This window comes from Leucoraja erinacea, chromosome 2, assembly GCF_028641065.1.
Source record: "Leucoraja erinacea ecotype New England chromosome 2, Leri_hhj_1, whole genome shotgun sequence".
NCBI classification, from domain to species: Eukaryota; Metazoa; Chordata; class Chondrichthyes; order Rajiformes; family Rajidae; genus Leucoraja; species Leucoraja erinaceus.
Window position 1 is genome coordinate 91,532,245 of NC_073378.1, and position 26,906 is coordinate 91,559,150.

At 45.2% G+C, this 26,906-nt stretch overlaps 1 protein-coding gene across 2 annotated transcripts in view; it reads left to right on the top strand.

Annotated features, from left to right (window-relative positions):
• Window positions 1–26,906, top strand: part of cdk6 (cyclin-dependent kinase 6) — a 189,908-nt gene that overhangs the window by 37,918 nt on the left and 125,084 nt on the right. For both annotated transcript variants that reach the window (XM_055660865.1, XM_055660857.1), the window contains exon 3: window positions 20,296–20,431. In XM_055660865.1, coding sequence (XP_055516840.1) covers window positions 20,296–20,431 — 136 coding nt within the window. The remainder of the gene's footprint in view (window positions 1–20,295; window positions 20,432–26,906) is intronic.

Sequence of the window (26,906 nt, forward strand, 5' to 3'; positions counted from 1 at the left end):
GGCTGCAATCCTTTTAAAAAGTTTGTGTTCACAAAATGAATTTTGGTTGTCGGGTGGCTGCAGCCCAATTGTTTGCTTCGCCATTTTAACAAGTTTGTGTTCACAAAATGAATTTTGGTTGTCGGGTGTCTGCAGCCCAATTGTTTGCCTTGGCTTGGCATTTAAAATCTTTGCAACAGTTGGATGCCTGCCCAAGCATCTATACGGCCCACAATGTCTATACTAGCCCTCTGGAAACCAGTACCTTCGGCCCGCAACATCCATACTAGCGCAACAGACAGCCCCCCCACTGGCGAGCAGTATTGGAATTGGTGGAGAGGTGGAATATTGCATTGGTGACCAGCCCTCCCGTGTGATGCTGGGACCCAACGGGTCCCACTTAGTCTAGTATACTTATAAAACTCTCATTTTGTCCTCTTCCGGTTTGTGTTTTTTTGTTTTTAAATTTGCACAAAAACGGTGCCCGATTGTGCAACGATTTTTCGCCATCTTACTCGCCATTCTCCTGTGCTACAAGTACAACGAGTTTCCGATCGGTGAAATAGTACGAACGTTATGAAGGTTTAAAATTCATTAAAAAACGCCCCTTCCGGCACCGGCAATCACTGGCGGCGAGGAGAATAAAGCTGAAGGAGCAGTGTGTGTTAAGCAGTGTGCGGATAAAGAGCAGCATGTAGGGTGTGAGCAGCGTGCGGGGGTGTGCAGCATGCGGGGAGAGATCAGCATGCCGGGAGTGTGTAGCTTCTGCGGTGACCAGCATGACGAGCCAGGAGCCGCTGAGTTGAACTGGAAGCCTTTGAGTGAAGCCGGAGTGGGACCAGGAGCTGTGTGAGGCCGAAAGCTGAAGGTGCGGGGTGATCAGAGTGCGAGCTGCATCTGCGGTGACCACACACCCTTCCCCTTCACACACATCCCCGCCCCCCACTTTCACCACCCCCTTACTTCACCCCTTTCCCCCACACACGTGCTGCTCAGTAGTTGCTCCATGACAACTCAAAGGTAAACTATGACTTGGAAGTGTTTCCGCAGCATCAGTGTTAAGTTGGTGCACAACCATACAGAGTGAATGATTACTGAAATCATGGCAGCAATGCCAGTCTGTGTGCCATTTGAGTTTGAGTCACACAAATCACCACATCAAAGCAACAAGTGGCAAGTTGCTTCAGTTGCTGCCTTACAGCGCTTGTGGTGCTGGAGACCTGGTTTCGATCCCAAGAATGGGTGCTCTAAGTATGGAGTTGGTGTGTTCTCCCAGTGACCTGCGTGGTTTTCTCCAAGATCTTCGTTTCCTCCCACACTCCAAAGACATATTGGTATGTAGGTAAATTGGCTTGATAAAATGTAAAAATTGTCCCTAGTGTGTGTAGGATAGTGTTAATCTGTGGGGATCACTGGTCTGCGGCGCGGACCCAGTGGCCGAAGGGCCTGTTTCCGTGGTGTATCTCTAAAGTAAACTAAACTAATAAAACTGTTTGGCAGACCCATCATTGGGAATTTAAGGAGATGCTACCTTTAGTTTACTGATCAAAACAGGACTGCACAATGGTGCAGCTGGTAGAGCCGTTGCCCCACAGTGCTGGAGCCCTGGGTTTGATCCTGTTTCCTCTGGATGCTCTGGTTTCCCAAAGATGTGCAGGTTTGTAGGTTAATTGGTCTGTGTATATTGTCCATAGAGAGTAAGGAGTGGATGTCAAAGTGAGATAACATAGAACTAGTATTAACAGGTGATCGATGGTCAGCATGGACTCAGTGGGCTGAAGGACCTGTTTCCATGCTGTATCTTTCAATCAATCCAAACAGATGGACTGAAACCTGTGGATTTTTTCTGAATATTTTTGTTCACAGGGCTATAATTTCAAGAAAGTGCTCCTGAGGAATCCTGATATGTATGTGCAGGAACTAGAGCTTACAAATAACTAATTTAGTGATATAAATATACATTATTCAGCATTTTAGAGTTTTTAATATGTTAAATCTGTTGTCATATGCAAAAGTGCGGCGCGGTTACTGGTACAATGAAAATATTGCTTGCGGCTGCATAAATAGGGAATTAGAGTTGGGTAAACACAAAAACATAAATTATATATAAATCGCAACAAATTCTCCAATAAACAAGCCACAAGTACAAAAACACCATTGGAAAACAAGTCCATGGTAATGCAAGAGGTGGCCCTTCATATTCTATTGCTGAGGTAGGATTTGGGTTGTGCGGTTTTTATCAAGAACTTGATAGTTATAAGAAAATAGCTATCCGTGTACCTGATGGTGTGGGGCTTCTTTAGAATAACTTTAAATAGCTTTCGAATAGCTGGTAAAGTTGTCAAACATGATCCATAATTTTGCATTCAAATGTCTTTGCCAGATATTTGTGTTGAAGTGGTAGAGTATGAATTGGGCAATGAAGCATTGTTTACCATAGAATGTTCCTGAGGGGCTCTGAGCATCGTGCAGCTATACAATGATGTAGCAAATTGCTAGTGTTGATCTCGGGTATTTTCCTGGTGACAGTGCGTTATTGTGCAAAGAAAATAAAATTTACTTAAGTACTTAGATGGCAAATAAAATTAGAAATGTATTACTTGGAGAAATTACTTTGATAAAATTATTATTTTTTTAATCTGATTGATATCTGCAAGAAGTTTTCATAATTTCTGTGGAATAATTTTCTATATTCATATCAACTAAACATAAAACAAACATTTTGACTATGAATATTAAGTGTGCGTTGCTATGTTAATTTAAAAATAAACGTTATTTAGATTGTAGAACATAGAATGAAAATAGTAATGTGCGGATGCAATGCAATTTTCTATTAATCCTCCATCAAACCAAGGTTCACATAAGGTATTAAATTTACTAAAGACGGTAGGCGGCGCGACTCTCGTCAGCAGCGGCCTCTGCAGCCCGTCTGCGTTTTTATTATTTTTGTCTATGTTTTTATGTAGTTTTTGTTATTTTATGTTGGGGTGTGTGTGTGGGGGGGGGGTGGGGGTGGGGTGGGAGGGAGGGGGTAACTTTTAAATCTCTCCCTGCACGGGAGACCGGACCTTTTCCTTGTCGGGTCTCCGTTGTCGTTGGGGCTGCAATGAGGAGCGGCCTCCAACAGGAAGACCGGGGGCTCTGGTGCCGACGACTCACCTCACCGTCGCGGAGCTGGCCGAGTCCGGAGCGGGTGGAGCGGTGGTGGAGCGCTGCTGCGGCCCAACCTCTGGAGATTCCGAGGCTGCAACTGCGGGTCTGGTGGACGGCGGCACCGGGAGCCCGCGGGTCCCTGGAGGGAGACCACTTTTCAGGGCTCCCGCAACAGCGACTTCTCCCGCCCGAGTTGCGGGGTCGAAGAGCTCCTGGAGCGGGGCCTTACGCGGGACTCTGCGAGCGCACGCCGGGGGCTCCAACACCAAGAACCCGGTGTGCGACCTTGCATCACCCGGCGTGGCTTTAATGGCCGCGGGACAATCGCCATCGCCAGCCGGGGCTTTGCTTTGACTTTGACTCTGACATCGGGGGGGGGGGGAGTGCAGTGGAGAGATAAGTTTTTTTGGCCTTCCATCAGAGCAATGTGATGGATGTTTATGTAAATTATGTTGTGTCTTGGGTCTATTTGTTTGTAATGTATGGCTGCAGAAACGTCAATTCGTTTGGACCTCAAGGGGTCCAAATGACAAATAAATTGAATCTTGAATTGAATCTTGAATCTTGAATCTTGATTAAAAATATCAGAGAAGTTTATGTCGAATACACTCAAACCTATAGCACCTGTGGTTTTGCCCAGTTTTGGGTGATTACTCTCATAATGATTGGAACTCTTTAGTTCCCATACAGGCACACTTGCAGATGCTAAAATGGATGCATATATGTACAAATGCACTAATCCACACAGAGCAATATAGTAAATGTTTTTAATGTGTAGGAAAGAACTGCAGATGCTGGTTTATATCGAAGGTAGACACAAAATGCTGGAGTAACTCAGCGGGTGAGGCAGTATCTCTGGAGAGAAGGAATGGGCGACGTTTCGGGTCGAGACCCTTCTTCAGACTGATGTCAAGGGAGGGGCAGGACAAAAATAGAATGTAGTTGGAGACAGTAAGACTAGTGGGAGAACTGGGAAGGGGAAGGGGAAGGGGATGGAAAGAGAAAGGAAGGGCTATCTATCTGAAGTTAGAGAAGTCAATGTTCATACCACTGGGGTGTTTTTAATTGATTGATTAATTGAATGTATCTTGATGCAATATATTCCTCTTAATTAGAAATGGGCTATTTTGAATTATTGGGTATTAAGCCCTTTACATAATATTCCTGTTATTAAACCATATTGAACCATAACAATTCATATTTTCATCTTGGCTGGCATGGGCAAGTTGGGTCGAAGGACCTGTTACCATGTTGTATGATTCTATGACTCTAGTAGGCTTTTCACTTACAGTAATAGCCAATAGTTAAGGTCATTTGATTACTGTACTTCTTTGTAATATTTCCATAAATCTGATGTGTTTTTATTATTGTGCTGTTGCTGCATAACTGACAACTTTAATCATATACTACAATATTACAGGATATCTACTTAGAATGCCTCTTTCTCAAACCAATTTTCATCCAACAAGGCAAACACACCACATATTCTGGAGGAACATCAACCTCAGTAACAATCATGCACACTGCGGTGAACTTATCCTGTCTATCTCTTATTAATATGCTGACTTGGAAACAATCGCAGTGGTTCCAGCTAGAGTAAGGGGATAGGCACAATTTCAGTTCCCTCGCCCTTTTAATTATTACAGCATGTAATCAGTGTTACCATTCAGCTCCAATTAATAAAAATTAATTCATTAACACAGAGAAAAATGCATTAATTTAAGAATTTCCCTTTTAATAACTAATACTATTATGTCAAGCTTTATAGTATGTTTTCCTATTCACAAATCATCTCTATAATTTACTAAAGTATGGTTGTAAGAGATAATTTTTCAGGGGTCAGCACTGTGAGATAGCTAGTGGAGCTGCTGCCTCACAACTTCAACAACTTGTGTTCGACCCTGACCGCGGGTGCTGTCTGTGTGGAGTTTCACCTTCCTCCCTGTAACTACATGGGTTTCCTTCAGGTGGCCCAGTTCCTGCCTGCCTTCCAAACTTGTGTGCTGATGGGTCAATTGGCCACTGTAAATTGCCCCATAATGTGTAGGTAAATGAGTAGTGGAAATCTGCAGAGAGTTGGTGATAATGTAGGGAGAATAAAATAGGATGTCTGCATGATGGTCAGTGCAGAATCAATAGGCTTCTTCTTCTTGCGTATGGCATGCACAGCCTAAAGTTGTAGGACAACTTAGAAACAAAGAAACATAGAAAATAGGTGCAGGAGTAGGCCTTTCGGCACTTCGAGCCTGCACCGCCATTCAATATGATCATGGCTGATCATCCAACTCAGTATCCTGTACCTGCCTTCTCTCCATACCCCCTGATCCCTTTAGCCACAAGGGCCACATCTAACTCCCTCTTAAATATAGCCAATGAACTGGCCTCAACTACCTTCTGCGGCAGAGAATTCCAAAGATTCGCCACTCTCTGTGTGAAAAAAGGTTTTTCCTCATCTCGGTCCTAAAAGATTTCCCCCTTATCCTTAAACTGTGACCCCTTGTTCTGGACTTCCCCAACATCGGGAACCAACCCCCTGATCCCTTTAGCCACAAGGGCCACATCTAACTCCCTCTTAAATATAGTCAATGAACTGGCCTCAACTACCTTCTGCGGCAGAGAATTCCAGAGATTTACCAATCTCTGTTTGAAAAAAAGTTTTCCTCATCTCGGTCCTAAAAGATTTCCCCCTTATCCTTAAACTGTGACCCCTTGCTCTGGACTTCCCCAACATCGGGAACAATCTTCCTGCATCTAGCCTGTCCAACCCCTTAAGAATTTTGTAAGTTTCTATAAGATCCCCCCTCAATCTTCTAAATTCTAGCAAGTACAAACCGAGTCTATCCAGTCTTTCTTCATATGGAAGTCCTGACATCCCAGGAATCAGTCTGGTGAACCTTCTCTGTACTCCCTTTATGGCAAGAATGTCTTTCCTCAGATTAGGAGACCAAAACTGTACGCAATACTCCAGGTGTGGTCTCACCAAGACCCTGTACAACTGCAGTAGAACCTCCCTGCTCCTATAGTCAAATCCTTTTGCTATGAATGCTAACATACCATTCGCCTTCTTCACTGCCTGCTGCACCTGCATGCCTACTTTTAATGACTGGTGTAGCATGACACCCAGGTCTCGTTGCATCTCCCGCTTTCCTAATCAGCCACCATTCAGATAATAGTCTACTTTCCTGATTTTGCCACCAAAGTGGATAACCTCACATTTATCCACATTATACTGCATCTGCCATGCATTTGCCCACTCACCCAGCCTATCCAAGTCACCTTGCAGCCTCCTAGCATCCTCCTCACACCTAACACTGCCCCCCATCTTCGTGCCATCCGCAAACTTGGAGATGTTGCATTCAATTCCCTCGTCCAGATCATTAATATATATTGTAAATAGCTGGGGTCCCAGAGCTGAGCCTTGCGGTACCCCACTAGTCACTGCCTGCCATTGTGAAAAGGACCCATTTACTCCTACTCGTTGCTTCCTGTCTGCCAGCCAGTTCTCTATCCACATCAATACTGAACCCCCAATACCGTGTGCTTTAAGTTTGTATACTAATCTCTTATGTGGGACCTTGTCTAAAGCCTTCTGAAAGTCCAGATATAACACATCCACTGGTTCTCCCTTATCCACTCTACTAGTTACATCCTCGAAAAATTCTATAAGATTCGTCAGACAGATTTACCCTTCATAAATCCATGCTGACTTTGTCCAATGATTTCACCACTTTCCAAATGTGCTGCTATCCCATCTTTAATAACTGATTCTAACAGTTTCCCCACTACCGACGTTAGACTAACTGGTCTGTAATTCCCTGTTTTCTCTCTCCCTCTCTTTTTAAAAAGTGGTGTTACATTAGCTACCCTCCAATTCTCAGGAACTACTCCCGAATCTAAAGAGTTTTGAAAAATTATCACTAATGCATCCACTATTTCTGGGGCTACTTCCTTAAGTACTCTGGGATGCAGCCTATCTGGCCCTGGGGATTTATCGGCCTTTAATCCATTCAATTTAACTAACACCACTTCCCAGCTAACCTGGATTTCACTCAGTTCCTCCATCTCATTTGAACCCCGGTCCCCTGTTATTTCCGGCAGATTATTTATGTCTTCCTTAGTGAAGACAGAACCAAAGTAGTTATTCAATTGGTCTGCCATGTCCTTGTTCCCCATGATCAATTCACCTGTTTCTGACTGCAAGGGACCTACATTTGTTTTAACTAATCGTTTTCTCTTCACATATTTATAAAAGCTTTTGCAGTCAGTTTTTATGTTCCCTGCCAGTTTTCTTTCATAATCTATTTTCCCTTTCCTAATTAAGCCCTTTGTCCTCCTCTGCTGGTCTCTGAATTTCTCCCAGTCCTCTGGTAGGCTGCTTTTTCTGGCTAATTTGTACGCTTCATCTTTTGTTTTGATACTATCCCTGATTTCCCTTGTTATCCATGGATGCACTACCTTCCCTGATTTATTTTTTTGCCAAACTGGGATGAACAATTGGAGTTCATCCATGCAGTCTTTAAATGCCTTCCATTGCATATCCACCGTAAACCCATTAAGAATCAATCGCCAGTCTATCTTGGCCAATTCACGTCTCATACCCTCAAAGTTACCTTTCTTTAAGTTCAGGACCCTTGTTTCTGAATTAACAATGTCACTCTCCATCCTAATGAAGAACTCAACCATATTATGGTCACTCTTGCCCAAGGGGCCACGCACAACAAGACTGCTAACTAACCCTTCCTCATTACTCAATACCCAGTCTAGAATAGCCTGCTCTCTCGTTGGTTCCTCTACATGTTGGTTTAGAAAACTATCCCGCATACATTCCAAGAAATCCTCTTCCTCAGCACCTTTGCCAATTTGATTCACCCAATCTATATGTAGATTAAAGTCACCCATTATAACTGTTTTACCTTTGTTGCACGCATTTCTAATTTCCTGTTTGATGCCATCCCCAACTCCACTACTACTGTTAGGTGGCCTGTACACAACTCCCACTAGCGTTTTCTGCCCCTTAGTGTTTCGCAGCTCTAACCATATCGATTCCACATCCTCAAAGCTAATGTCCTTCCTTTCTATTGCGTTAATCTGCTCTCTAACCAGCAACGCTACCCCACCTCCTTTCCCTTTCTATCTATCCCTCCTGAATATTGAATATCCCTGGATGTTCAGCTCCCAGCCTTGGTCACCCTGGAGCCATGTCTCCGTGATCCCAACTATATCATAGTCATTAATAGCTATCTGCACATTCAACTCATCCACCTTGTTACGAATGCTCCTTGCATTGAGACACAAAGCCTTCAGGCTTGTTTTTACAACACTTACCCCTTATACTATTATGCTGAAAAGTTGCCCTTTTTGATTTTTGTCCTGGATTTGCCTGCCTGCCACTTTTACTTTTCACCTTACTACCTATTGCTTCTACCCTCATTTTACACCCCTCTGTCTCTACGCTCACGCATTTAAGAAACCCTTTCCCTTTAACTCCATCCTCCAATATCCCATTCGACACCCCACCCCCCTTATTCAGTTTAAAACCACCCGTGTAGCAGTGGCAAACCTTCCTGCCACAATGCTGATCCCACACCTGTTAAGATGCAATCCGTCCCTTTTGTACAGTTCCCCCTTACCCCACTTGTTCCATTTGATCTTGTTTGATTGTGCACGCTGGGTTGATTGCATTCGTCGAAACAGGGCAGACCACGTGAAGGTTGCAATCTCCCACCCCAATCAATAGGCCAAAGGATTTGTTCCATTTAAAAAAAAACTCAGACTATCAAATTAAGTACATGAATTATGTGGCAGAGATCAATTGTTGTGCCTATACAGTTTCATTTATTGTCACGTGTACCGAGGTATAGTGACAAACTTGTTGCGTGCTAACCAACCAGCCTATGTTAACATATCAGCGGAGATCCAGGGAATTCCGGGCAGTTGGTCAAGGCAATAATTGTACACATAAATGGAAGAAGTCACTACCCAAGAACCTTGACACAAATGCTCACATTTGATTATAAAAATTGATTCAGAGTAAACATCATATTCCTTGAGTATTCCACATGAATACAAATAGGCCTCCATCATCATTTGCCAGCTGATGGTAGATTGAGAATTTTACTCACTGTTCTCACTGCTGCTGTAAGTGAACAAAGACAGAGTGAAAAGGGAAGAGCTGCCGGACAAACTCAGCTGGTCAAGCATCTTCTGTGGAGGGAAATAGTTGACATTTTGGGTCAAAACCCTTCATCTGGCAGTCCAAATGAAGAGTCTTGGCCTGCAATGTGAACTGTGCATCTCCCTCCACAGATGCAGCCTGACATCATGAGCTGTGCAACGTATTTTGCTTATTGCTTTTATCCCAACGTCTGCACTCTGTTAGATATCCAAAGATTGAGTGAACTTTGGCACCAAACTAATCACTTGACCTCTGTTAGCAAAGGTTTACGATTAATGCTTTATATTAGATTAGATTAGATAGCCTTTATTGTCATTCAGACCGAAGTCTGAACGAAATTGTAGCAGTCATACATATCTATATATATATAAAACTCAAATCAGTCCGCCTGCAGTACGGATCCCTTCCTGCCTTTTGATTCGTTGACGGCTGCTCCTTCCTCAGCTTCCAACACACTTCGAAACAATGTTGCAAGACAGGAACACTGAACTTTTCACTGCTGCAGCAGGCAGGGATTTCTTTTTAAAGAGGCAGGGCAGTGGTGGAATCTTACTTTTGAGAACGGCTTCAGTTCCATTGGAGGAGACGGGTGCATGGTGGAATATTGGGTTGGGGGATCACACCATTGGGGGAGCAGACCCAACGGGTCTGCACTTGGTCTAGTAATACAATAAAAACAACAATAAACACATATTAACATCCACCACAGTCAGTCCACCCAGCATCTCCTCACTGTGATGGAGGCAAAAGTCTTAGGTCTGCAGTCTCTTCCCTCCTCTTCTCCCTCTGCGCTGAGGCTGATACCCCCCCGGGCGATGTTATAACAGTCCCGCGGCTCAAACATCGCGGCCCGGGGTGGTCGAAGCTGCCGCCCGCCAGTCCTGCAAACGCAGCCGCTGGCCCGCGGCCGAACCCCAGACTCAGGCCACCACCGCCAGAACACCGTCCCAGCCACCCTCACGTGAGTACCGTACCGTCTTCAGCCTCGGACTGGGCCGCCCCGACATGGGCGCCGAACCTCCCCCGGACCGGGCCGCCCCGACATGGGCGCCGAACCTCCCCCGGACCGGGCCGCCCCGACTTGGGCGTCACTTCTCCCCCGGACCGGGCCGCCCCGACATGGGCCCCGACTTGGGCCCCGACTTGGGCGTCGCTTCTCCCTCGGGCTGCGAGCGCCGCACCTCCCCGAGCTCGGCCGCTCCGGCGGGAGCCTCGTTCCACCCTCGGGCTGGCCGCCCTCACGGGAGCGTCACAACCTCTCACGGGAGCACTGTTCCAGCCCTGAGCCGGACCACCCTCACGGGAGCGAGCTCAGGGCGAGTCTAGACGGTCTCTGCCTCCGGAGCCTCGAGGTCGTCAGCTCCATTAGGCCTCAGCGCAGACGGTGGCAGAGAAGGGGAATACAACAAAAAGGTCGCAATCCCCCGCAGGGAGAGACTGCAAACCCCGTTTCAACCCCCCCCCCCCCCCCCAAAACACAAACTAAAAACCAAAAACTAGACTAACCAAAACAAAATAAACAAAATAGTCAGCTTTAGATATTTTCATTATGATCAGTCCAACAATATTACTATTTACAATTTAAAATTTTGGTTTTGGTTATGCATAGAATTATTATATATTAGTAATTTCCTACATATTTTGTGCCATTTATTTTATTAATGGATCTGTGGAGTTCCTGGTGTTTTAGTATATTTTAACAACAAAGTGAGAAAGATATGTCTTTTAGCATCTGTGTGGATGGTTTAGGTTATTATTTGGAATACTTACCTGACATTCTCTTTATGGATCCTAACTTGTTGCAGTGTATTTTTTTTAAATTCTCTTTGTTTAGTTTTACTGAAGAAACCGGTGCAAAGGCGAATGGGGTGCAGTAACGCTCCAATGAGTGACATCTGAATGCTGTTTAATTTTTAACTTTAGGAGAAAGCCAATTGTCCCATTGATTCTATGCATATTCATTAAATTAACTTTCTAGACTAGCGTGGGAACTTCTGAAATTCCACTTTGCACCTGCTGTATTTACAATGCAACAGATGCAAGTGCTACCTGAATGTGTTCTCTCATAAATTCCACTTGAGCATCTTGGCACATCAAACATGTTCTACTTCAGTAATCAACCCTGTGTCAACCTTGACTGACTTGTGCCAATGACATTAGCATGCCCCATTAAGTTAAGCAAAGAACACAAGCATCATACATAGAGTAAGCATGAAAGAAGCAAAGCCAGAACACTCGACATCTAAAGAGTGGTCCTTGTATCGTCTGCCACAGATTGTCTCTTACTGCTATCATCCATTGATTTGGGATGTGCAGCTGAAGGTCGACTTGTAGACTGTGATGGAGATCTGTAAGACCACTGGCAGTAAGCAACTACTTTGTGGTCAAAAAGGCTTTTGGCACATTGGCCTTCATCAGTCAGAGTACTGAGTATAGAAGTTGGGAGGTCATGTGGCAGTTGTATAAGACGTGGTGAGACCGCATTTAGAATAATGTGTTCAGTTCTGGGCACCGAATTATAAGAACTATATTGTCAAGCTTGAAAGGGTTCAGAGAAGATTTCCGAGGATGTTGCCAGGACTAGAGGGTGTGAGCTAAAGGGAGAGGTTGAGTAGGCTGGGTCTCTATTCCATGGAGCGCAGGAGGATGAGGGGTGATCTTATAAAGGTATACAAAATCATAAGAGGAATAGATTGGGTAGATGCACAGAGTCTCTTGCCCAGGGTTGGGGAATCGAGGACCAGAGGACATACAGTAGGTTCAAGATGAAGGGGAAAAGATTTAATAGGAATCCGAGGGGTAACTTTTTCACACAAAGAGTGGTGGGTGTATGGAATAAGCTGCCAGAGGAGGTAGTTGAGGCTGGGACTATCCCATCATTTAAGAAACAGTTAGACAGGTCGTGTGCAGACGTGGCGCCGACAGACAAGAAGACGAAGCAAGGAAGACGAAGCCAAAGAACGGAATGGAAACGAGGCCAAAACGACAATAAACCAAAAGAGTCCGAAGACGAAACATCTACTAACCAAAAGGATGGGACGCCTCAATGCAAACTAACCCGAAAGGGCGGGACGCCTAAATCCCAAGGAACTGAAAAGCTGCTTCGCCTAAAAGCAAACTTACTGAATGGCCGCTCTGTCGAAACGCCACCTACCAGAAAGGCGGCGTCACCTACAAGCCAACGGACCGACTGCCGCTCAACAGAAAAGTCCAATAACGGACATGACGTTGCCGGGGGGCGGGACTTGTCAGCGATTGGTCCAGACCCCTGCGTCCATCACATCACTGTGAAGGCATGAACATTGTCCCGAACCTCCGCTCCACCCGACCCGCAGCCCGCGGAGGGTGGCCGTGGGAGAGTGGGGGCTGTCCCGAGCGATGTACACCTTCGGCCGCTTTCAATTTGGTGTTTGGGTTCAGATTGCCCAGTCACCTATGGCTTGTGTGCGAAAATAAACCCCACGCTCCCGTCTCCCTCTTCTCTCTCCCCTCTTCTCTCTCTCCCCCTCTCTCTCTCTCTCACTGTCTCTCTCTCTCCCTTCTCTCTCCCCTCTTCTCTCTCTCCTCTCTCTCTCACTCCCTTCTCTCTCTCCCTTCTCTCTCTTCTCTTCTCTCTCCCCTCTCTCTCTCTCCTCCTCTCTCTCCACTCTTCTCTCTCTCTCTCTCTCTCTCCCTCTCTCTCTCTCTCTCCCTCTCTCTCTCTCTCCACTCTCTCTCTCTCTCTCTCTCTCTCCCTCCTCTCTCTCCTCTCTCTCTCTCCTTCTCTCTCTCTCTCTCTCTCTCTCTCCCTCCCTTCTCTCTCTCCCTTCTCTCTCTCCCCCCCCCCCTACTCTCTCTCTCTCTCTCTCCCTCTCTCTCTTCTCTCCCCCTTCTCTCTCTTTTCCGCCTCCACCGGCAAGAGTGTCCCACAGTCACTGACCGCAATACACCGCCATCGGACCCCAACTTCCACACCAGGGTGATTTCCCCCCCACCCCCCTCCGACAGTGACAGTAGGAAGCTCCCGCGGGTGGAGACGGAGGAGAGAGAGAAGGGAGAGAGAGAAGGGAGAGAGAGGGGGGAGAGAGAGAAGAAGTGGGGAGGGAGGAGAAGAGAGAGGAGAGAGAGAAGAGTGGAGAGAGAGGAAGAGAGGTAGAAGAAGGGAGAGAGGGGAGAGAGAGAGAGAGAGAGAGGAGAGAGTGGAGGGGGAGATAGGAGGGGGAGAGAGAGAAGAGGAGGTGGGAGAGAAGGGGGAGAGAGAGAGAGGGGGGAGAGAGGCGAAGAGAGAGAAGAGTGGAGAGAGAGGAGGAGGAGAGAGAAAAGAAGGGAGAGGAGAGAAGGGAGAGAGAGAGGGGGAGAGATAGTGGGGAGAGAAGGGACAGAGAGAGGGGGAGAGAAAGAAGAGGGGAGAGAGAAGGGGGAGACGGGAGCGTGGGGTTCATTTTCCCACACAAGCCATAGGTGACTGGACAATCTGAACCCAAGCACCAAGTTGAAAGCGGCCGAAGGTGTACATCGCTCGGGACAGCCCCAACTCTTCCACGGCCACCCTCCGCGGGCTGCGGGTCGGGTGGAGCGGAGGTTTGGGACAATGTTCATGCCTTCGCAGTGATGTGATTGATGCGGGGGTCTGGACCAATTGCTGACAAGTCCCGCCCACCGGCAACGTCAAGTCCGTTATTGGACTTTTCTGTTGCGCGGCAGTCGGTCCTTTGGCTTGTAGGCGACGCTGCCTTTCGGGTAGGTGGCGTTTCGACAGAGCGGCCATTCGGTAAGTTTGCTTTTAGGCGAAGCAGCTTTTCAGATCCTTGGGATTTAGGCATCCTGCCCTTTCAGTTAGTTTGCATTTAGGCGTCCCATCCTTTCGGTTAGTAGGCATTTCATCTTCGGACTCTTTCGGTGTATTGCCGTTTCGGCCTCATTTCCATTCCGTTCTTTGGCTTCGACTTCTTTGCTTCATCTTCTTGTCTGTCGGCGCCACGTTCGGGTACCAGACAGGTACATGGACAGGACAAGTTTGTACAGATATGGAACAAGCGCAGGCAAGTGGGACTAATGTAGCTGGGACATTGTTGGCCGGTGTGGGCAAGTTGGGCCGAAGGGCATGTTTCCACACTGATCACTCTATGACTCTATAACTACTGTGCTGAATATGTCACCTCCCTTACCGCACAATTCCAATGCCCTCTGCAACATGGAGTATTGAATAATTACAACTTCACCCATTTACAAAGACCTATCAAAATAATACAAGGCCTTTAAAATCATTAAGGTTATTTTGTTATCGAGCTGTTAACATCTCTGCACCAAGCACTGATAGAATAGCCGGATGAAAGATACTGCAGGAATCAACAACTGTAGGGAGAGAAACAAGCTTTCAACAGACATTAATAACGATTAGAAACAAACATGTTTAAGATGCACAGTAAGGGAATATGTGTGCTGAGAATGATAGGAATATCTGTTTTAGTTTGGGGGCCAGGATAGACTGAATGATGCAAACATTAATGGTGCTGGCTGCGAGCGGAGGATGCTTGCTAATTATGAGCTGAATTATACGGAGTTTAAATAAGTTTAGGAAAATTAATGAGAATGGAAGAGAGAAAAAAATAAAAATAATGCTCAGAGCAAGTTGTCAGCTGATAAAGAAGAGAATGAGGGTGAAATATCTGTGATCACTTGGAATAAATACATGAGATCAAAAAGGCATGTGCGGGAATTGAGCACAACGCTTAGGTCGGAAGTTAGTAAAGCCGAGTCAAAATTGGAAAAATTAAAAAATGCCAGTGTCTTGTTTGTATTTGTCTCCTCTCATATACAGCATATACAGTCACCCCTCCATTGCAGCCTGACAAGATGTGCCCAATTATTGCATTGTTTCCATAGGAAGGATTCTTGTGCATCGTCTTTGAAGTGTCTTAAAAAAAAACATGGGACTTTATACTTGTTTGTGGTTCACTGAATGCATTTCTGGTATTCTGGAGGTTGCAATCATATTTGAATACTGATATAATGTTGGTAGTGATACAATATCAGACTTGTGCATCTTGGCACATCAAACATGACAATCAGGTAACAAATAGAACCATACAGCCTGCATCCAAAGATTCTAAAAGGCTGCAGAGATAGCAGAAATCCCTGATTCTGGGTCTATCACAACAAATTGGAAGATACCATTATTTAAGAAATATGAGATGTGAATGAGCCAAATGTTTTTTTTTTATTACTTACTTGACTTTTAACGCTGGTGATTTGACTATTTCCTAATGTCAGGACACTTCAGATGGATGCAAAACCCCAGTAGCTTCAGCAACTGGTAGAGCTGACAATGTGGCTTTACAGTTTGTCAAATTTTTCTGAGTCATTTTGTGGGTGTGGTTTGTGTTATCTCACCTACACTACACTGTTGAAGAGCCTGTGGCTCTGCAGTACTTTCCCCGTATACATTGGGACCTTCCAGGGAAATTGAATTGAAAGTTTAATCTGTGTGTTTTCTGTATGGCATTGAAGAGCGTAGGCAACTGGTTGATTTTAGGAAATTCTGACCCAGTGTTTTTCAGGTTCTGTGATGACCTTGTCTCATTTCACGTCTGCACCATCGTTTAGCATTATTGCACCCATTTTAAAACCAAAAACAATGCAATGCATATTAGAAGACATTGTGAAGTAGAATGGCCTGCTGCCGATAGTTAAGAATCCTTAACTTTTAAATAGGAAATTCAATATTAAGGGAAAATAGACAATACATTGGGATTATGTGGGAGTTCTTTCATCTTGGAGCGGCTGCTCAGCATCCTCAAGAGTGAGGGGGGGGGGGGGGGGAGGCAGCCGGAGGTTGTTGTGCTTGTTGGCACGAACGATATAGGTCAGAAGAGGAAGGAGGTTCTGCAACACAAGTTTACGGAATTGGGCAGAAGACTGAAAAGCAGGACCTGCAGGGTAGTGATCTCAGGATTACTTCCATTATCTCGTGTTAGTGAAGGGAAGAACAGGAAGATAGGGGAAATGAATGTGTGGCTGAGGAATTGGTACAGGGGGCAGGGATTTGCATTTCTGGATCATTGGGATCTCTTCTGGGGCAGGGGTGACCAGTACTTATGGGATGGGTTGCACCTAAACTGGAGGGGGACCAACATCCTAGCGGGCAGGTTTGCTAATGCTACGCGGGAGGGAGTGAGATCTCGTACAGGTCAGAGGCATATGAGTGGCTAGAGGTTGGTATGGAGGGTGGTGTGGGAAAGGTTAGTGCACAGAATAGGCAGGTGATAGGCAGAGAGCGAGGAAGGAGGGTTGGTTTAAACAGCACGTAATTTAATGCACATAATTTAACGCAATAGATAAGCTTAGGGCATGGATAGGTACGAGCGACTGGGACTTTGTAGCCATGACTGAAACCTGGTTAAGGGAGGGGCAGGACTGGCAGCTCAATGTTCCAGGGTACAGGAGCTTCAGGAGAGACAGGGGTGATGGAAAAATAAGAGGGGGGGGGGGTTGCATTGATGGTTAAGAAGGATGTCACAGCAGTGATCAGAGGTGACATTACGGACGGTTTGTCTCGTGAGGCGATATGGGTGGAGCTGAGGAACAAAAAAGGGATGATCACCTTCTTGGGGGTGTACTACAGACCCCCGAATAGTTAACGGGAATTATAAGAACAAACGTGCCAGGAGATTGCAGACAGCTGCAGGTCAAATAAGGTTGTTGTAGTTGGGGGTTTTAACTTTCCCAATATAGACTGGGAAAATCATAGCATGAAGGATTCACATGGGGTTCAATTCCTCAAAGGTGTTCAGGAGAGTTTTCTTAAACAAAATGTAGAGGCCCCCATATGTGAGAGGGCAACACTGGATCTAGTATTGTGAAATTGGGCAGGGCAAGTTAATGAAGTGTTTGTGGAAAAGCCATTTGGGACCAGTGACCACAGTCGATTAAGTTTAAGATGGTTATGGATAGGGATGGAGAGGGTCCACGTGTTAAAATGCTCAATTGGGGTAAGGCCAACTTTGAGGGTATAATAGAAGGTCTCGCTCAAGTTGACTGGAGCAGGTTATTTAAAGGGAAAGGAACATCGGCCAAGTGGGATATTTTTAAAAGTGTGCTGACGAAAGCCTCAGGATATGTACATCCCCATTAGAGTGAAGGGCAAACCATACAAACATAAGGTAGCTTGACTGATGATGGAAATTGAGGCATTGGTCAAACACAAGAAGGATGCATGGGACAGATATAGGCGGCTGGGATCAAGTGCATCCCTGGTGGAGTTTTGGAAACTGAAAAATGCGATCAGAATGGGGCCAGGAGATAGCTCTGGTGGGTAGCATTAAGGACAATCCCAAAAGATTTTATAAATACATAAGGGGGAAAAGGATAACTAGAAAGAAAGTGGGACCTCTCAGGAATCAAAGCGTTCACCTCTGTGTGGAGCCACAGGAGATGGGCAAGGTCCTCAATGGGTATTTCTCCTCTGTATTTACCGAGGAGAAAGACAGTAGGATGGAGGACTTGTGGCAGTCAATGGAAATGTCAGTGTTACCATCGAAGAAGTAATGAAGGTACTGTCGTGGATGAAGGTAGACAAATCTCCAGGGCCTGATCAGATACATCCAAGCACATTGCGGGAAATTACAGCGGAAATTGCGGGACCCCTGGATGAAATTTATGAGTCATCCGTAAATACAGGAGAGGTGCCGGAAGACTGGAGGGTGGCAAATGTTGTGCCTCTTTTCAAGAACGGCTGCAGGGAAAATGCAGGGAACTATAGGCTGGTGAGCTTAACATCTGTAGTTGGAAAATTACTAGAGAGTGTTCTAAGGGATAGATTATACAGGCATTTGGATGGGCAAGGGCTGATTTGGGATAGTCAGCACGGTTTTGTACGTGGGAGGTCGTGTCTCCCAAATCTCATTGATATTTTTGATGCCGTGACCAAAATGGTCCATGAGGGCAGAGCTGTAGATGTTGTGCACATGGATTTCATTAAGGCATTCAACGTGGTTCCGCGTGGTAGGCTGCTGTGGAAGGTTAGATCACATGGGATCCAAGGAGAGATAGCTGAATGGACCTGCGGGTGATGGTGGAAGGTTGCTTCTCGGACTGGAGGCCTGTAACTGGTGGTGTGCCTCGGGGTTCAATGCTAGGCCCGTTACTGTTTGTCATCTACTTCAGTGATTTGGATGAGAACATACAGGGCAAGATTACCAAGTTTGCTGATGATACAAAAGTTAGTGGTTTTGCAGATAATGAAGATGGTTGTGAAAGATTGCAACAGGATCTGGATCGATTGGGCGGAGGAATGGTTAATGGAATTTAATACGGAGAAGTGTGAGGTGTTGCATTTTGGGACGTCAAACAAGGGCAAGACCTACACAGTAAATTGTAGACCTCTGGGGAGTGTTGTAGAGCTGAGGGGTCTAGGAGTACAGGTGCATGGTTCCTTGAAGTTCGAGTCGCAGGTGGATAAGGTGGTCAAAAAGGCTTTTGGCACTTTGGCCTTCATCAGCCAGAGCATTGAGTATAGAAGTTGGGAGGTAATGTTGCAGTTGTATCTGACGTTGCTGAGACTGCATTTAGAATATTGTGTTCAGTTCTGGGCACCATGTTATAAGAATGATATTGTCAAGCTTGAAAGGGTTCAGAAAAGATTTACGAGGATGTTGCCAGGACTAGAGGGTGTCAGCTATAGGGAGAGGTTGAATCGGCTGGGTCTCTATTCCATGGAGCGTTGGAAGATGAGGGGTGATCTTATAGAGGTATACAAAATCACGAGAGGAATAGATCTGGTAGATGCACAGTCTCTTGGCCAGAGTAGGGGAATTGATGACCAGAGGGCATAGGTTCAAGGTGAAGGGAAAATGATTTTAGGAATCCGAGGGGTAACCTTTTCACACAAAGGGTGATGGGTGAATGGAACAAGCTGCACAGAGGAGGTAGTTGAGGCTGGGACTATCCCATCATTTAATAAACAGTCAGGTAAATGGATAGGACAGGTTTGGAGGGATAAAGACCAAGCGCAGGCAAGTGGGACTAGTGTAGCTGAGACATTGTTAGCTGGTGTGGGCAAGTTGGGCCGAAGGGCCTGTTTCCGCACTGGATCATTCACTCTATGACTCTCTATGACTCTAAAGTTATTAGCCATAGATGATTTTGGTACAATAGAACTGGATGAATTTGCCATCCACATTCTGATGCAACTTAATAAATGGGAATAATACTAATGATGTTCAAACTGTATATAACAGGAGAGAAGCTCCACTGCAAAATCAGTTAAAGGTTGAATTCTACTTTAAGCTTTTGTTACCGTATAGTAGGGAAGATGTAAAGGCGATTTAAGAGGATGTTGCTAAGATTGGAAAATTATAGCCACAAGGGAAGGCCAGGGTTCGCTAGGAGTGTTAGAATCCGGGGGAGTTCTAGGGAACTTGGGGTAAAATGGATTGTAGGGTAAGTTATTGGGATTGCTTTGTGAGCTAACAATGGAAATTATCAAAAGGGGACAAATAAAGCAAAGGGCGTAGATTTCAATATTTAAAATTAAAGAGACATGGGAAAAACAAATCACTCGATGAGGCAGAAGCTGACATAACTTTAATAAATACTTGGACATCCAGTTATGAGCTGTGGCTGCAGACTTACAGACCCAGTGCTGGAATGTGTGTGATCAGCTGGCAAACTATTCTGCCAGTCTAAAGAAGGGTCTTGGCCCAAAAGTCACCCATTCCTTCTCTCCAGTGATAATGCTCGTTCCGCTGAGTTACTCCAGCATTTTGTGCCTCTCTTTGGTGTAAACCAGTGTCTGCAGCTCCTTCATACACAAACTGTTCTGCCTGGCATGGACAGGGTGAACCAGAAGATTGTTGTGTTGCAAATGTCCATGACTTTGTGAGGTTCACTTTTGAGAATTATTAGCCCTGCAATTGCGTGTGTGTACCAGAAGTGCATGTTGATGATTGCTTTTAAGTAATTACCCTCCACAGAATTTGATCTTTTGTTTCTTTACTTTTTGTTTTTAGGTTGTTTGATGTTTGCACCGTGTCTCGAACAGACAGAGAGACAAAATTGACTCTTGTGTTTGAACATATCGATCAAGATTTGACTACCTATTTGGAGAAAGCCCCAGATCCAGGAGTGCCTCCGGAAACAATAAAGGTACAAAGAACAATTCATAATAATGGTGGTGCTTGGGCTGATAGACATGTGAGGAAGCACACAGCAAAGAGGGATGGGTGCATCGGCAATTAGTTTGTTGGGGAATGATATGCTGGTGTAAATTTAAGAGGACATATTAAATGAGGTTGGAGCAATATTGCATGGTTGTTGTGAAATTTACATGAATATCCATCAAAAGACGACACTAAGAGCAGGAGTAATGGGCCTGTCCCACTTGGGCGACTTTTTAGGCGACTGCAGGAGACTATGCAGTCGCCACATGGTCGCCACATGTTCGCGGGTGGTTGCCAGCGAGTCGCCTTCATGGTTGTGAGGAGTTCCTGCATTCTGGGAACCAGTCACGACCTCATTATGGTCCCCGCGTTGAAATATTAGCAGCGACCAGAATGAAGGCGCCATGGAGAGTAGTGAGAACTTTTGTGCCGTAGGTTGGTCACCAGGAGGTCCTAGTGGGTTGCCAGGAGGTCGAAGGTTCTCATAGGTTGTAGCCAGTGCTGACCGGTGAATTTCATTGGCTCATTGGGAAAAAAAACATAAGCAGTAGTTTTCAGAATCAAGGATAACCGGCCGGTAATGTTAATGTCCGCCGAGCTTCACAGCCGTGTATCTCTGGCTTCTTAAAAGTTGTCTCCACTCCTTCTCCCCCCCTTCACCCTCCTTCTCCCCACTCCCCCCCCCCTTTTAAAGAACTTACATGATTCTTCCCGTACGCTGTGCTTTCACCGTCTTAATTACAGCGCCAACCTTCCTGTTCATCGCGGTGTGTGTCTGTATCGCATTGGCTTTGTACCGTGTGAATTTCATTCAGACGGCGCTCCTCCCCTGCCTGCATAACGAGCTGGTGAAGGAAGCGATGTGTGTGCGTGTGTGTGTGCGTGTGTGCGTGTGTGTGTGCGTGTGTGCGTGTGTGCGTGTGTGCGTGTGTGCGTGTGTGCGTGTGTGTGTGTGTTGTGGTGTGTGTGTGTTGCACTCTGACAGTCGCCGTTCCAGTCATTGGTTTTTCAGGTGAGTGCCGGTGACTTGACCGTAATCGGCAGTCGCCTGAAGAATCGCCGGTGGGACAGGCCAATAACTCAGCGGAACATGCAGCATCCATGGAGAACATGAATAGGTGACGTTTCGGCTTGGGGTGTTGCTTCAGAATCTGAGGACTCGAGGGCCTGAGCTTCAGGGAGAGATTGGGCAGGCTCGGACTTTATTCACAGCACAGAAGGATGAGGGATTATGTAAAAGAGTTGTATAAAATCATGAGGGGAATAGATAGGGTGAAAGCATTAAATCCTTTTCCCAAGGTAGGGGAATTCAAGAACTAGAGGGCATAGGGTTGAGGTGAGAAGAGAAAGATGAATAAGATCCTGAGGGTCATTGTTTTCACACAGAAGCTGGTGGGTATATCGAATGAACTACCAGAGTGGTGTTTGAGGCAGGTACTATAACAATATTTAAATGATATTTGGAAATTCTTAAAAGTTCTCTCCACTCCTTCTCCTACCCTTCTCCCTCCTTCTCCTGAGCAACGTCTTTTTTGTTTCCTCTGGGTATGTGAGTACTCAGGAAATGACAATAAAGATATACTGATACTGATACTGAAAGTACATGGACAGAAAAGGTTTAAAGGGATATGTCAAACACCGGCAAATAGGACAAAGATAGATGGGGCATTTTGGTCAACATTGGACATATTGGGCCAAAGGGCCTGTTTCCATGCTGTTTGACTCTGACTCACACAGACATTTTTAGGGCATGGCCTGATGTAGGATCCCAACACGAAACGTCTACAATCCCTTTGCCTCCACAGATACTGCCTGGCCTGCTGAGTTCCTTCATAAGTTGTGTTTCCTTTTGCTCCGGATTTCAGCTTCTGCAGTATGTGCTGTTCCGTTTTTAACAGAACAATCTGTTACCCCAGGATATGTATGTGCTGAACAATGTGCTTGATGGATATCTATAATTGGAACAATGTGTTCCACTGGATGTATGCTTTATACCGAGCACAGCTGACTGGGCAATGTTATGCGCAGTAATTTGTACATAGAACAATATGGTTCATAGAAAACTGTGCAGATTGAACAAGATATTACATAGTGAATGTATAGGAAGGAATGAAGCATATAAACACAAAATGCTGGAGTAACTCAGCGGGACAGACCATCTCTGGAGAGAAGGAATGGGTGATGTTTCGAGTCGAGACATTAGAAATCTGAAGAAGGGTGTCCACCCAATAGACAATAGGTGCAGGAGAAGGCCATTTGACCCTTCGAGCCAGCACTGCCATTCAATATGATCATGGCGGTGACCCGAATCATCACCCATTCCTTCTCTCCAGAGATGCAGCTGTAAATTGCTCATTCTAATCTTCCCCCCAGTCTAGTTTCAGTCAAAAATCACTGAGTCAAGCACTTGCGCATCTAAACTTTATTTTGACAAAACACAATTACAGTTCCACTACTGTACCTAACCACCGCGGGTTCGATCCTCGTATCTGCCTGATCAAGCTCTCTTAGCCTCGCTCAAACAGAGACACTCCAGAAGGTCACACAGTCCTAAGCGCTCTCCCAGAAGATCGACACAGGACCTTGTGGTAGCGGACTTTTATAGGTCCCCGGACTTCGAGGGGCCGAACCACATGGGGGTGGTTCTTGGTTCTTGGTTTCTTGGTCCTCCAAAATATTCCAAATGGAATTTAAACTCGAGGTGGTGAAGGGAGGGCTTAAGCCAGAAAGGGTTATTGGGAGCTACTTTAAATTTAGTTGCATCTGGTATCTTAGTTTACAATCCAATAGCTGATATCGATTAACCCCATACATGACAGACATTTCCCTAACCCTATAATAAAGTGGCTAATACATTGTATTCAAACAGTGTTTCTCAGAGGAAACGAACATCGCAACATGTGCCCTGATATGCAAGAAAACCAGACAAGGCTCAATACTAAATTCAATCAACATTCAGCAAAGTAAAGCTTTGTAACATTATTTACAACGTGTATGTCTGGTTTGCATTCATCCAATCCATTCTATGCATTTTGCACCTAATTGTCAGGGTCTGCAGATGTTCCATTCTCTTCCTGAAGCTCTGATCTAGGCTCTAGACAAACTGGCACCATTCTGCAGCTTGTCCCATTTCTACAGAAAACACTTTTAAATAGGCCAAATGGCCTAGCAGCCCAGAAGCTTTTATTCAATTTTAGGGTCCTAGCCTCTCCAATTTGGCCAGGATTAACATTCCTTCCTTTTATCATATTTGATAAACCATCATTTATGATAACCAAATAGTCAGATAACCAGATATACATATGTGTGTCTGTTACATTCTCCATCTATCAACAACACAAGGTGATGATGTTTCTTCCCAGAATCTTGTCAAGCTTCCTGAGTTTTCGTGGGCATAGCTTCACAATTTCCGTCTGATGAGTCTTCACCTCCCGAGTTTTGGTGGGCGCGAATTCCCTCCATCTGTGTTGTTGCCCATTCTTCCATCCCTTTCCATAGTCGAACCTATAACCTATAATTCCTGAAAAACTTGGGACAAAGCAAGTTACCATTCATGCACCAATGCTTCCTCATACATTCACTGTAATTCTGCAATGCTATCCATTTTCCATTTCAATATTCTGCTCTATTATATTATACTCTATCACTGTACTCCTATTACTATTCTGTTGTATAATATACTCTTTACTATCCTAGGATCAACACTAATCAGCCCTCTCCATCTTCACACAATGTTATAATATGTGTATCTGATGATGGTTTCTCATAAAAATGTCAGCTGGGTTCAGTCCAGATTTCCCTACAGGCATGACAAGAGTCCATGCAAACCATGATAAATGTTTCAATTCAACTAAATTCAGTCTCAGCCTTCAATTTACTATTTTAAATTTCAGTGTCCATCCCATCCTTCTCATTCGGTGTTATCGGCATTGTGGCCGATAACACAATTCCATTCCAATTCCTGTGGAATTCCAGCAGCCAAATTTAAACAATCAATTTCTATATGCTGTCAATTTCAGCATAAATCCAATTAAGAATGTCAATTCCAGGGACAATTTCTTTCCACCTTGATAATAGAAGCGCTTTACCATCAAGGGTTAAACAATTTTGATCCATCGGTTAAATACATCGACTCTGATATCTCCACACCCATTCAAGTTTCTCCTTCTAATTCAATAGACTTCTCCTCCAGTACTTCTTCCTTAGTATGTTGGCTCTCAGTCTAACCACTGAGCAATTTCCTAGTCTGGTCTCTTAAAGGAAAGTCCTGCTGTTCACAGTTCGTCTTTTTACCATTTCCAATACCAACTCTCATGTTCACTGAATAATGTCCATGTTACCATATCTTCCCAAATTCCATCCTTCCTGATGTTCTCTGAATAATCCTTCCCATCTTTGGCTGCCTGTCTGGGGATGAGACAATAACAATATCAATTAATAATCAAACTCCAAATATTCCTAAGCCAAATCTCACATGTCTGTTCCAAATCTTAAAATCTAAAGTTCCTCCAATTCATTACCATACAATTTAGAGACCGAATTCAAAATGTTATACATTTATTTCTAATAATCATAATTTAGACGCAAAGTAAGTGTTTTACCCCAACCCACAGAGGAATGTCTTTTTATTCAAATTCAGTTCTTCAAAGTGGAGCTTGCTCCAATAGTCCTCATAGGTTGTCGGTGTTGTTTCTTTAGGAAATATTAGATTGTGTTATGCCCCTGTCCCACTTAGGAAACCTGAACGGAAACATCTGGAGACTTTGCGCCCCACCCAAGGTTTCCGTGTGGTTCCCGGAGGTTTTTTGTCAGTCTCCCTACCTGCTTCCACTACCTGCAACCTCCGGCAACCACCTGCAACCTCCAGGAACCGCACGGAAACCTTGGGTGGGGCGCAAAGTCTCCAGAGGTGTCCGTTCAGGTTTCCTAAGTGGGACAGGGGCATTACTTTCCTTCCTTCGCTGGCGTTAAAAGCTAGATGATGTTAAAGTTGGGCACTAGGTCAGTTTCAAGGGAGTAAAGATACTGAGGGGCAGCTCTCTCTATATCGGTTGGCCTTCCCAGATCTGTCTTAAAGGGACAGGACAGTATAATTTCCTCCTGCTTGTTGATTCCGGTTTCTGGGGAGCTACATTACCTTTGCTGCCTCTGCCCGTTCTCAAGGGGTCTGTATATTCTTTACCTCACTCCCCATATAGTATGTTGTCGATTATACTGTCCTGCAGGCACAAACTCAGTAACAAGTTAGTATAAAAGCTTCTTGCCTCACTCCCGTACCTCCTGCACAATAAGTTTGTTTCTTCTCTCCCTAGTGCCATTTCTTCTCCTTAGTTCCCATTCCATCTCACACCAGCTACTATGTTTCCCTTTCGTAGTCCTTATTCTTTCAGCTAGGGTTCCCAATAATTAGATTCTTTCTGTCTCCTCCTAGGATTTGGAAAGGGGTGATGTTCTTTCTGGTTTTTATTGCTTTTTTTGGGCCCATGTGAGGACGCCTTATGATTTAATAGGTGGCATTAACTGGCAGGTTTGGGCTAACAAAATGGGTTAGTTTGCCAAAATGTCCCAGCCCCCTCATCTCCTTGCCAGTGTCCTTGTCCTCTGCCCTCGGGGGTAGAGAACTAGGACCCCGTGGCCCTCTTCTTTGCCCCCTTCCTTCTCAGTAGTACTCCCTCACAGGACATGATCGGCTCCAATGTCCCAATTCCCCACAGTTGTAGCACTGAGCAGGTCGGACCGCTCTATACCCTCTCCAACCAAACCGAGGAAAAGTCGGCTCTCGGAATGGCAGGTCTATCCAAACTTTGAGATCTTCCTCCTCCTTGTCATCCTCCGTAGTTATTTCCCTTTTTTGAATTTTTAATCTAAGTCTCGGAGCTGCCGTTAGACCAGGCTGCATTAAAGTATGAACATTTGTGGCCCGGGGATCATTTACACCTAGTGTGGGACTTATTACCAAAGGTGGAATAGGCAGGTGAATCCGTTCTATACCTCCATCATCAGGGAATTGCTCCAACATAATAATACTATCAATGTCAGGATCAATCCCTCCATATCCTCCTGTGGTCTCACCGTCAGACTAGCTATTTGTTCTGTCTCTGTACTTCAGGAAGGATTCCGTCACTTTCCCACTACTGGATTTTCTAATTAATTTTGGTACCACTTCGGCAGAACCTTCCTTCTAGCTCGTTGATCCTCCCATACTGTCCCCCACTGGTGGGGCAATCATAGGAGCTAGAGGATCCTTCCCCGACTTCTCCACATCAGATTTGAATTTAGTGGGAGGAGCAGAAGATAACACTGACTCCTACCATGTGCCCTACTCGCAAGCTGCACATGGCGTCTCCGAACTGAGAACATGAGAGTGCTGTGAGGAATGCTGTGGCTCCATTCCAAAAAATTCTACCCACCCTGGCATATAGTGAGCCTATCTCCCTTTGAGGTCTACAGATACTGCTGCA